The 13,007-nt window shown below is 49.0% G+C and overlaps 1 protein-coding gene across 1 annotated transcript; it reads left to right on the top strand.

The window, feature by feature from the left end:
- Positions 1-422: 422 nt before the first annotated feature.
- SERPINA4 (serpin family A member 4) lies at positions 423-8,839 on the top strand. Its single transcript, XM_032134860.1, has 5 exons — positions 423-790; positions 2,406-3,071; positions 5,904-6,177; positions 7,063-7,222; positions 8,328-8,839. The coding sequence occupies exons 1-5, from the start codon at positions 745-747 to the stop codon at positions 8,526-8,528; spliced, it is 1,347 nt and encodes a 448-aa protein (XP_031990751.1). The 5' UTR covers positions 423-744; the 3' UTR covers positions 8,529-8,839.
- Positions 8,840-13,007: the final 4,168 nt, after the last annotated feature.

The following is a 13,007-nucleotide window of genomic DNA, read 5'->3' as shown; positions in this document are numbered from 1 at the left end:
GCTTCCTTACCTGATCTATGAAGGCGCTGGAGCTTGCTGCCCCCTGTCTATCCAGCCCCTCATGCTGTAGGAGGCAGGTAGACGACTGAAGCTCAGAGAGGGAGTAAATGAGCTCAACTTCACACAGCTAGGGAGAGGCTGGGTGGAGACCAGATTTTCCAAGTGGTTCCCCGGGCCCTCAGGGAGCAGCAAGGACCAGGCGAACCTCCATGCACTGCACAAACATGAAGGAGTGAACCCTCTTGGGGTTCCCCAGGTGGGAAGTGGGGGGGTCTTCTTAGGAGGGGGGTGAACCAACTTCTGGTGAGTTTTCCTTGTCGAGGCAATGCTGCGCCCGTGGCCTGTTTGTTAATGATTACCTGGTCGGGAGAGAGTGGGTGGTACTGAGAAGGCCTGGTTTGACCAGTCCTCCTGGGCTTGATAAGACAGAGCTGAGACAGCCACCCAGGGGGTCCACTCCAGGACAGACTGTGCCGTGAGTAACCCCCTGAGACAATGGAGACGAGAGACTCTAGAGGGAGGGTGACCAACTGTTCCACTTTGCCCAAGACTGAGAATTCTTCTGGGATATATTTTCAGTGCTAAAACCAGGAAAGCCCCAGGCAAGCTGGGACACTTGGTCACTCTTGCTAGAGGTGAGAAATACTCAGGTTAGAAAGCCCCCAACCTAGGGTCCATGGGCACTGGTGGGTGACTGTGCCCGGAGACCCAGAAAATCCTCCCCAAGGAACACACAGCTGGTACATGGTGGCACTGACTGGGGGCCAAGGTCTTCTGGCTCCCAATCCAGGTGATCTTGGGGAGCTCATGCCAGAGGGGAGGTGTGTCTGTGAGTGATGCGGTCCTATGTATGTTTCTAAATGATCCCTCCAACTGCTGAGTGGAGAACAGAGAGCAGAAAGACTAGGAAGCTTCTGCAAGGGTCTAGGTCAGGGGTCAACAAACCACAGCTTGTAGATCAAATCTGGCCCACGGCCCATGAGCTAAGAATGCAAGATGTAAAATATAAATATAAAATATAAGTGATAAGTATAAAAGATAAATATATAAAGGGTTGAAAAATCAATAGAAGAACAACATTTTGTGACACAGGAAAATAATATGAAATTCACATTTCAGTGTCCGTAAGTGAAGTTTCACTGAAACACAGCCACGCCTGTTCATACATGTCCGGTCTGTGGCTGTTTCCAGCTGCCACAGCAGAGTTGGGTAGTGGCAGCAAGGACTGTGTGGTCTGCAAAACCATAGATATTACTATCTGGCGCTTTGCAGAAAGAGTTTTCTGAGCCCTGGTTGAGGATCATAGCAGTAGAGGGGGTGAGAGACTGAAGAACCTACAGGAGAGTCTAGGAGTTGGAGACCAGCTTGGGCAGCATGGTGAGACCCCAACTCTACAAAACATTAGCTGGGTGTGGCTGTGCACGCCTGTAGTTCCAGCTACTTGGAAGGGTGAAGTGGGAGGATCACCTGAGCCCAGGAAGTCAAGGCTGCAGTGAGCCATGATTACACCACTGCACTCCAGCTTGGGTGACAGAATGAGACCTTGTCTCAAAAACCAAACAAACAGACAAACAAAAAACAACCCTGCAGGTCATGGAAGTGGATTAAATGGATTGTGGGTGGATAGAAGCCTAGAAGCTTTTTGGTCTGACAACCAGATACTGGTGGGACCATTTGATGGGGCAGGAGCAGATTTTGGGGAGAAACTGGAGCATCCTGTCTTGGACAGATGTTCATTATGAAAAGGGTACCAATTCTATCCCCGCAACTTTGGGCAGGTCACTTATTAAACATCCATGTCCTCATCTGTACGGGGTAACAACACGAAGACCAGTTCTACTGACCTCTACAGGGGTGGGAGGGTCAAACTAAATGGCATGAAAGTGGTTTGTAAACCATATAAAGCACTCCACAGATGTTTGTGGAGCAGACACTAAAATAAACTCCGATGATTGCCATCCTCCATGCAAAATCACTGCGCTAATGAAATCAACTCATCTGAAAGACAAGTGTGGGAGAAGCAGCACCTGAGCCTGGGGATGTGGGTTCTGGCTGGGATATGTGCTAGGTAGGTGACTTGGGTGAGTCACTTTGGGAGTCTTCATTTCCTGCTCTGTTGGGTGAGAATGGAGTCTAGTGCTGTGCAGAGCTCACACAGGTGGGAAACACAGTGACATGATGGACACAAGGAGTGTGCCTTGTAAGTCTAAAACATTGCCATCCAATAGTGTTGCTGTCACCATACATGTGGAAGGTGGTGGGCGTTACATTGCCTTTCACAAGCCCATCTGCAGGAGTTGAGGGTGTCACTCACGATCTCCGGGTGCTGGCCCACTGCCCGCCTTCTCAGTAGGACCAGGTGTTCTGCTGGGGGCATTTCCTCGGCATTTTCTTCCCTCCCATAGGCCTGAGAGTGCAGAAGATGTATCTTATCGACTACCTGCTCCTCCTGCTGGTTGGACTACTGACCCTTCCTCATGGCCAGCTGCACGTTGAGCCTGATGGTGAGAGTTGCAGTAACAGCTCCCACCAGCAGATTCTGGAGACAGGTGAGGGCTCCCCCAGCCTCAAGATAGCCCCTGTCAATGCTGACTTTGCCTTCCGCTTCTACTACCTGATCGCTTTGGAGACCCCGGGGAAGAACATCTTTTTCTCCCCGCTGAGCATCTCGGCTGCCTATGCCATGCTTTCCCTGGGGGCCCGCTCACATAGCCGCAGCCAGATCCTCCAGGGCCTAGGCTTCAACCTCACCGAGCTGTCTGAGTCCGATGTCCATAGGGGCTTCCAGCACCTCCTGTACACTCTCAACCTCCCCGGCCATGGGCTGGAAACACGCGTGGGCAGTGCTCTGTTCCTGAGCCACAACCTGAAGTTCCTTGCAAAATTCCTGAATGACACCACGGCCTTCTATGAGGCCAAACTCTTCCACACCAACTTCTATGACACTGTGGGCACAATCCAGCTTATCAACGACCACGTCAAGAAGGAAACTCGAGGGAAGACTGTGGATTTGGTCAGCGAGCTCAAGAAGGATGTCTTGATGGTGCTGGTGAATTACATTTACTTCAAAGGTGAGAGTCAGATCATTGGTATATGCTAAATCCACACCACCACCTCCCACCCCCTAATTTGTTGACTGGTTAAATATATTTTTACAAAAAGGTAAGTAAAAAGGTTGTGTCTGATAGGGTTGAGCAACCCTCAGGGAATGCAATGTGAGAATGTTGTATGTTGAAGACTCTGTAGTATTGAGGTTTCCATTCCTTCCTATCTTTAGACATATTTTCTTCATAAAAATAATGTATAAAATGCATTATAGCCAGTGATCATTAGTTGAATTGCTGGATTCATATCTGAGATCAGCCTCTACCAACAGTGCAAACAGGTCAGCTTGTTTGCTCAAAGCAGGGATAAGACAAGTCTCTAATTCAAAGGTTGGCTTTGAGGATCAAATGATTAACCTATGTATATACTCCTTAGAAAAGGGTCTAAAGAGATGGGCAAACTATAGCCCATGGGCCAAATGTGTTCAGCCACTGGTTTTGTAAATAAAGTTTTATTGGCACACAGCCAGGCCCATTCATTTATGTATTGTCTGTGGCTGACTTCATGCTACAATGGCAGATTGATTCATTACTGCAGAGATCGAATGATCTGCAATGCCTAAAATAGTTAATATCTCTATAAACTTTTTTGTTTGTTGACCCCTGACCATTTTATGTACTCAGTAAATAGCAACTATAATTCATCTAATGATAACAATGCTCATTTTGAAGTTTTAAAAATATGTAAAAGCATAAAGGAGAAAGTAGGCAATCTCTAGTCCTACCACTCAGAGGCAACAAATGTTAATGTTTTAGCTAGCATCTTTTCTTCGCCTTCCATTCACATACATATATGTCCACACAGTTGATATCGCAGTGTGCAAACAACTTCGTACGGTGTGTATTAGTCAGGATTTCATCAGAGAAGGAGAGCCACCTCAAGTCAATGGTAAGGAGATCATTATAGGAATTAGGCCCCACACAATTGCGGCTGGGAAAGTGAAGGTCTAGAGGAAAGAAGAGTTGGAAGTACAGAGAGAAAGTTGCTGATGTAAGCGGACAAGTCAGAGGGGAATCTATATGCCAGGCTCAACCAGCCATCAGAGTGCTGCCATGGAGGGGAGCATCACTGCACAGTTTCTGGTGGTAGCCTGGGGCTGCTGTTGTTTAGTGGGGTTAGACTTGGGAAAGGAGCTTGGAGACAAGCAGGGGCAAACTGGAGCACACAGAGCACTGCTGAGTCTGACCATCATCATATCTGACTACCAGGGCCTTCAGAGAGCAATCTCACAGTTCTAACCAGCTTGAACCCAGAATCTACGGGGAACAAAATTCTAGGGAGCAACTCCCAGCCTAATGATTCAGCCAAATTAGTCATCCCACGTAATTTGCATATGGAATTTTCATGCACTATTGAAAACTTTTTTTTAAAAGCTTTGTTTTGAGGCTGGGCGTAGTGGCTCACACCTGTAATTCCAGCACTTTGGGAGGCCAAAGCAAGTGGATATTGAAATCAGGAGTTCAAGACCAGCCTGGCCAGCATGGCAAAACCCTGTCTCTACTAAAAATACAGAAAAGAAAAAAAATTAGCCAGGCTTCATAGCACATGCCTGTAATCCCAGCCACTTGGGAAGCTGAGGCAGGAGAATCACTTGAACCCAGGAAGTGGAGGTTGCTGAGATTTTGCCACCACACTCCAGTCTGGGTGACAGAATGAGACTCTATCTCCAAAAAAAAAAGCTTTGCTTTGAAATAACAAAACTTTCAAACTTAAAAAAATTAACTAAGAAAGAGAAACAGTAGTATGGGTTTCGCTGTCGGGAAGACATTGGTTAGAATCCCAGATCCCTTGCTTTTCCCTGGACTAAAATTCCTGGCATGGAGACCTTAGTCCATTCACCCTACCTGCCACCACCTCACTGCACGTCGCCTCCTGTCCTTGCTTCCCTCCTCACACTGCAGCGATTCCATGGCCATCACTGTGATCACTTCCTTGCAAACACTCTGAACTCTTAACTTTCTTGGTTTTCCCTCCTTCTATCATATTTACCCTCCAAAGCTGCAAACCTGCTTAAACCTAAATGTCTAACTAATCTACATCTGCACCCAGCAGCTGAATGTGGTTGAAGAAAAACATCCAACAGGCCTGATGGTCTCACTTGATATTTGTTAATGCAAATTTTCATTGATCTCTCTACACTGTCCAGCAATTCTACTTACATATCTCCGCTCTCCAAAACAACTATAATAACAGATTTGTCCTTCTCAAATGTCCTTCCCACTCATGACTTTCACTTAACAATCTTGTCTCACTCTTCATTGAGAAAACAGAATCAGTTAAACAGGAAATCTCTCATCTTCTCACCTCCAAATCTACTCACCTCCAAATTTTCTCACCTCCAAATCTACTCACCTCCAAATCTACTCACCTCCCTGCATTTGAACCCACAAGCTCAGATGCCCTCCTCTCATCATGGCAGTTGTGACCCACCTGTTATGGAAGGCCGACCCCTCTGCTCACACTCTGCCATCTCCTCTCTCCTTCTCAAGGATGTTCACCTAACAATGTTCACCCCTCTTTCCAGCATCCCTTGTTTCTTCTCTATCAATCGTACTCACATATTAGAAAACGAACATCCTCTGCTATCTCTCATTTTAAAATTTAAATGAGGCCTAAGGGATCCACTCCCCAGGCATGTCAGGTTTTGAATGATCAAAATGGGACACCTTGATGGGCTTATAGGGCAGGATCTGGAGTGATTGTTTCTGTAGCTCAGAACACCAGATGGCGTTCCCTGGCTGGAGGACTGGCTCTGTGGCTTGCAGATGTCCTGTACCTTCTTTTCATCTTCCCTTCAGCCCTGTGGGAGAAACCATTCATTTCCTCGAGGACCACTCCCGAAGACTTCTATGTTGATGAGAACACAACAGTCCGCGTGCCCATGATGCTTCAGGACCAGGAGCATCACTGGTATCTTCATGACAGATACTTGCCCTGCTCGGTGCTACGGATGGATTACAAAGGAGACGCAACCGTGTTTTTCATTCTCCCTAACCAAGGCAAAATGAGGGAGATGGAAGAGGTTTTGACTCCAGAGATGCTAATGAGGTGGAACAACTTGTTGCAGAAGAGGTAATCAGTGTGCTATGGGGGCTGAATCTACAGTACTATCCGTGAAATGTACCTTTCTAATGAAAGACAGTGCCCCAAAATAGAGAGTGATCACCAAATTATGAGAGAATTCTCACTTGCTCTGAGACCTTCCATGGGCTTCCTTTAAATGATGAACTCTCCTGTTATATTTAAAATATGACTTCCCCCTCATTAGGGAAAAAAGAACCACAGTAGGAGTTCAGAGTCCTGGGTTCTAGACATAACTCTTCCACTGCACAAGACTTGGGTCAAGTGACTCTACCTCTCTTGGGGGTTACCTCTGTGCAATGAAGAGGTAGCCCTTCTGGCCCAGAAGGTTGACTAAGCTGCCATAGTGGGATTCAAAAAAACTCCATCCACCTACCCAAGGAATTAACAGGAAGGCTTCCCATCACTCTGGTTATGATTGGAAAAAGTCTTCAATCATATATAAGAAAAGGATCCTAGCCCAAGGGCACATGTGGATAGAAAATTCACACAACTTTCTTGATGGAGAGAATCCAATCCAAAGAAATTAGCTGGTTCAAAAAGAATAAAACCCACAGGGCTGTAACAGAGCCATAGGCAAAACTCCCACCTGGCGAGACTTACATCTGTCTCCCTGGGCACCTGAACACCCACAGGAAGCAACCTCTGAAGAGGGGTTCCCAAGGGCAGGAGATCCCACAGACAGCAGGCCCTGGGTACAAAGGGACCTGGCCTTTCAACACCCATTTGTGGGAGGTGGTCTGAGCCGAAGCTGTTTGTGGGGACAGAACTCAGATGGAATAGAGCCAGCTAGAGAGGGCCACCAAGGAGGGCTCTGCCCAGCAGGGATCCTGGCTTGTTCATTAATCTAATGTTTTAACTCAATGCCCCTTTCAGGAATTTTTACAAGAAGCTAGAGTTGCATTTTCCCAAGTTCTCCATTTCTGGCTCCTATGTATTAGATCAGATTTTGCCCAGGCTGGGCTTCACGGATCTGTTCTCCAAGTGGGCTGACTTATCCGGCATCACCAAACAGCAAAAGCTGGAGGCATCCAAAGTAAGTCGTCAACAGTCAGCAATCCCTAGAGAACTCGGTAGGGCGCTTGTGCCCATGGGAGCTGCCAGGTTATGGGGCTCCCAAGCTGCCACATGGAGTTTCAGAGTCTGAGTGTGTTCAGTCATCTACAGGCATCAGCATCCACCAATCAACCAGCCCTGGACGTGGTGCTCGGTGCTGGAGATACAGTGTTGAACCAGCCCCTGCCCTCAGAGAGCTCTCCCGGTCTAGTTGGGGACACAACGTCTCCATAGAGAGATAAATGCAATGATAGAAAATGGAGGAGGGGCCGAGAGTGGTAACTCACGCCTGCAATCCCAGCACTTTGAGAGGCCGAGGCAGGCAGATCACTTGAGGTCAGGAGTTTGAGATCAGCCTGGCCAAAATGGTGAAACTCCAACTCTACTAAAAATACAAAAATTAGCATGGTGTGGTGGCGGGTGGTGGGCACTTGTAATCCCAGCTACTCAGGAGTCTGAGGTAGGAGAATCGCTTGAGCCTGGGAGGCAGAGGTTGCAATGTGTCCAGAGATCAGGCCACTGCACTCCAGCCTGGGTGACAGAGTGAGTGAGACTCCGTCTCAAAAAAAAGAAAGAAAGAAAGAGGAAACAGAGAGGAGAGACACGGGTGAGGCTGCATTGAGTGCATCTGTATTAGGGAGACTTTGTAGATAAGAGAAAGAGACTCAAGACTTCTGCTAAGAAAAGTGCATGAGAGGGTAGAGCCTTGGGTTCGAGCTTGAATTCTGGTTCTTCCTCTTATGGTTATTGAAGGGGTGCTAGTTTCTGAATTTATTTTCCTCACTTTTAAAATGTACACCATACTGCTGACCTCATAGGATGGCTATGAAGATCGAATACGATGCATGCAAAGCCCCGGGCACAGAGCAAGTGCTCATTTAATGAGAGCTACCATGATTGTGTGTGGCAGGAGGTCTCCAGCTCAAAAATCCGCCCAGATGAAATTCTTGCTGTGTTATCCCCAAGAAATGGCCTTGCAGGCTGTTACGTGCAATATTATTCCCTAGCAGTTTCTGGCTCTCGCAGTCTTGTCCAGGCCCCCTCTCTTGCTGGCTTGGAGATAACGCTTGTGATTTTCCTCCCAGAGTTTCCACAAGGCCACCTTGGACGTGAATGAGGCTGGCACCGAGGCTGCAGCAGCCACCAGCTTCGTGATCAAATTCTTCTCTGCCCAGACCAATCACCACATCCTGCGATTCAACCGGCCCTTCCTTGTGGTGATCTTTTCCACCAGCACCCAGAGTGTCCTCTTTCTGGGCAAGGTCGTCGACCCCACGAAACCATAGCCCTCCCAGGGCTGCTCATCTGTTCCAAGCAGGAGGATGCAGCAGGGGAGGGGTGGGAGTGAGTAGCTCTGTGTTTAGAGTGGGGGACAAGGACGACGCCGAAGGTCCAGGAGTCCAGGACAGCAGGTGCTGGCTGGTGGGGAGTGGAGAGTGGCACTGAGATGGGCAGGGCCTGGACATTCCACACCCTGGAGCTGTGCAGCCTCTGGCAGAGGATCCAACCTCTTGGAGCGAGTTTCTGCCTCTGGAAAGGGGGCGGGTCCTTTTCATAACAGGGTGGTTGTACCGAGTAAACAACACGATGCCATGAAGACCCTGGTTCAGTGTCTCGCACGTGGTAGACACACAGTAAATGCATCCTCTGCCTGTCCCTCCGGGGTTTGCCCCAGACTCCCCTGACAGAGCTGGTCCCAGACACAAGGTATGAGAGCTCCAAATCCCGTTCCAGTAGGTTATCCAGGTCCATGGAAAGGGGACAGGGTGTGGGCAGTCAGCTGCCTCAGGCAGGGCTGGTACCTTGCTCCAGAGCAGGGGCTGAGAAAGCCACGGAAGGGCAGACACCACCAGGGCTGCTTCCACAGGGACCTGGTCAGAAGGGCCCAGTGAGGCACTGCCCCCTCCTGTGGCTACAGAGATGTGACCCGTGTCTCTCTCAGGACAATGGCTGTGGCCAAAGCGCACATTGCAGACCCAGAGACTCTTGCTTTTACATCCAGGCTCTGTGCTCTGGATCTTCGGGCAAATCCTCGCCCTGTTGGGCCTCAGTTTCCCCACCTTTCTGGCTCAGGTGGTCCAGCTCAGACTGGCTGAGTATGTGGGGTGGATCCACCCAGAGTCTGTGAGAATAAACCATCCCCTCCACAGGGCAAGGCAGGTGGATGGGATGTGGTTATGTTTGCCCTGAGCCTCGGTGATTTCTGGCAAATGCACTTCTCTGGGCAGGACCCTGTGGTTTTCTTGGTGGGCAGGGCATCAGTGGCAGCTGGGCTCTAGCACCATCTCCAGCCCTTGACCATGGACACGGAGTTCCCGGGAAAGTTAGAGCTGGGAACGGTCCAGCCAGGAGGGACATCTCTTTTCCTCGGCCCAGCTCACCCTGTGCTTTCAGGGCCAGGGCAACAGTTCCCACACGCTTTCGTATCAGCTGCTCATCCTCCTGCCAGGCAGGCCATTTCACTCCCACTCGGTGGCGTCCTGGTTGCCAGCATGTTCAAAACCAGAATTCCTGGGTTCAAGTCCCAGCTGTGCTCCTTAGAAGTAGTGTGATCCTGGGGAAGTCATTTCATGTCTCTGGGCCTCAGTATATTCATCTATAAAGTGGGATGATGATAACGCTACTGACCTCATAGGGCTGTTGGGAGGATTAAACAGTGACCATATATGTCAAATCTCACAACAGTGCTATGCAAACATTAGCGATATTATTATTGCCCCCATTCCCGCAGCCCTGACAGTCAGTGCTGCCACCACAGGCTCTGAGCTGGGGGTCTCTCTCCACCAAATCCCACTGCCATCTGGGGACCCCAAACTTTTTCATGTTGCCACTTTCGCTACTCAGGAAAATTGACACTGAGTCCCCGCAAGGGGAAGTTCCAAAAAGGCAGAAGATTTATAGGCCTTTCTCACCACACTGGTGCCTGAAGTTCCTAACTGAGCTTCCAGAAGTTTCTAAATAAGACTTCAGCTGTCAGCTCTCCTCTCTTGGTAGATCCAGTGGGGGTAGAATCTCCCCCTCAGAGTCTGTCCTGGACTGAAAGATTAGGGGCTGTTACTTTAGGGCCAGCTCAAAGAATCTTCTAGGCTTTGGGAATCGTGGCTGCTTGCCACGTCCACTCCAGGGTGCTTGCTCAGTGTCCAGGAGGCCCAGGGCTGATACTGAAAACTCAGCCACGGGCTTCAGAACAAGACCCAGCTGGCTCAGGCTCTTGGCCCTGGCAAGCAGGATGTCTCACTGTCACAAACCCAGAATTTTCACCAAGGAGAAGGTGACCAGGGGAGCAGGCCAGAGAGCTGCCTCCAGTGTTGACGACTGTTTAAGAGTCAAAATATTCCAGTAATTGTGCGATACGAGGATCCCTGGCCCAAATAACGCTGCAACCACAGGAATAGGCTCACTGCCAGGAAACCAGGAAACCGATATTTGGAGCAATAGACAGACTACTCTTGTATAGTGGAAAAGTCCTTGCAGAAGGGAGGAAGATGGAAGGGGAAAGCGCAAAAGGGTTCCTCTCCCTTCCTGCCCCTAAAATATGGCCCTGAGCTGGACATGAGTGCAGCCTCAGGAGAACTTGACGAGGCAATGTTCCATAAAGGAAATTGCCCAGCGAGGCCATTTTGAGTTAGTTACACCAGCTCTGGGCTTCACTCAGGAGAAGCTGTCCAGTAAATGCCTGAGGGCACCCAAGGCCTCTGGGGCTCAGGGGAATGCACGCTCTCCTTTCTAACCCCTTGATTTTGTTGGCCAAAAAGCAAGCCTCCTAGCTCAAAGAGTGATTCATTTCCCCCTGTGCCTTCTGGGAAGTTGGATTCTGTTTTTCAACAATCAGGCAAGAAATAAAGTGAGGCCCAGGCTGACTCGCTCCCTCTTCTGCCCCCACAGAGGCAGGTGGGTGAGTGGATTCCAGGGTGGAAGACAAGCCTGAAAGAAGGCCAAGGTCTAGGGTTACTATGGCAACAGCACACGGCAGGGGGTGGTGATGTTGAATGACCGCAGCCCTGATGTGATGAAGGACAGAGAAAGGAAGCAAGTCGTCCTCAATTCAGCCTTGAGAGTGAAGCCTCCTTATTCTGATTAATCTCAACCCTCCACTACTCAAAGGAGTCGATGGCTCCCTATTGCCTGCAAAATAAGGTTCAAAGGCCTCTATCTATAGTCAAGGCCCCCCCTGATCTGGTCACCCCCTGCCTGTCATGCCTCAGTTCCTCCTCTTGCTCTCATGTACCCAGTGGCTGCAGTCACAGAAAGTCTTGTTTTCCCAGGTTTCCCGTAGCGTCCTACCTCTAAGAATCTGCGCTCTCTCAAGATCTCACAGAAATCGCTCACCTCCCTAAGGCAGACTGTCATCCCACCATCAAACATGAGTGACCTGATAAGAATGTCTGCCCCCACCCCCACCATCCCTGTTAGATAGGGCATTTCAAAGGTGGGGCCCTGTTCACCCTGCATTCCTTCAGCTCACCTGGCCCCAGTGCCAACTGGATATGAGAGAGGCCCAACTGATATTTGTTGCATGAATGAATGAATAAATAAATGAATGAATAGAACAGGTTGACCCAGGAGCAAGGTCACCGAGCTATTTGTTCTGCATCATCACCCCTTGACACGGCCCTGGAATTGATTGGGCAAATATTTAGTTCAGCTCCTCAGATTTCAAAATGCCCTTTTGGAGCATTAAAAAAAATAATAAAAATTAAAAAGACTTTACGTAGGAGATCTTGCCTCTTTAGAGCAGTGCGTGAGTCCACTTTTCCCGTTGCTGCTCCCCTGTGGGGTCTCTCATTTGTGTGGCCCTTGTTACACCACTAGAGAGGTAGGCCTCTCAACAGCAGCAGTGAGCGCTCGGAGGAACCATGTTTGTGAGTTCAGAAGTTATCTTCCAGCAGGAAAACAAAGTCTTTCTGTACTTTGCAACTGGGGGAAAGGGCAGAGGAAGCCAAGGTGAGTGGCAGTGGTGTAGACTAGGGGAAGGTGACAAGTTTGCATGACTCTAGTAAATTGGTGTGTAGGGAAATGCAGCATGGGTTTATTCGGTTTTTCATTCTTTCATTCAACAGCTAGTTACAGAGTGGGGTTTGGCCTTGTTTGAGATAGGAGAAAACAAACTTTTTTTCAAGTTCTCAACACTACAGTTCACCTCTGGTCACCAAAATGTGTGTGGGATTTCTCCAACCACCAAATTGTCCAGCAGACACTAACTGGGTATCCTGTAGTTCAATTCAATTCAATTCCAACACTATCTACCTGGAGATAATGTCAGCTCCCATCGGTTAAGGGTTCTGTCGCACAAGACTGCCCCTACTTCAGATGCCAGTTGCAAGTAGTAGGCTGTCACCTACACTTTATGACCAACTGGCTATGAAGCGAGGTTCCCACAACTCCCTCCTCAGGTTCAGTTCATTAGCTAGGAGGGCTCACAGAACTCAGGGAAACACTTATACTTACAGGTCTATTTTATTAATAAAGGATACAGATGAACAGCCAGATAAAAGAGAGTCAGAGGGCCAGGTATAGGGTACCGGGCACAGAGCTTCCATGTGCTCCCACAGTGTACCACCCTCCAGGAGACTCCATGCTTTCAGCTGTCCCAAAGTGCCCAAACCCTGTCCTTTTTGGGGTTTTTATGGAGGTTTCATTACATAGGCGTGATTGATTACATCATTGGCCACTGGTGATCAATTCAACCTGCAGCCTCTCTCCCATCTCATGAGGTCACGAGGAGGGGGATGGGCTGAAAGCTCCAACCCTCTAATTCTGTGGTT

The sequence above is a fragment of the Hylobates moloch genome, unplaced genomic scaffold (genome assembly GCF_009828535.3).
Source record: "Hylobates moloch isolate HMO894 unplaced genomic scaffold, HMol_V3 SCAFFOLD_16, whole genome shotgun sequence".
Lineage (NCBI taxonomy): Eukaryota > Metazoa > Chordata > Mammalia > Primates > Hylobatidae > Hylobates > Hylobates moloch.
Note: the sequence above shows the minus strand (reverse complement) of the source record. Positions and strands in the feature narration are given on the sequence as shown.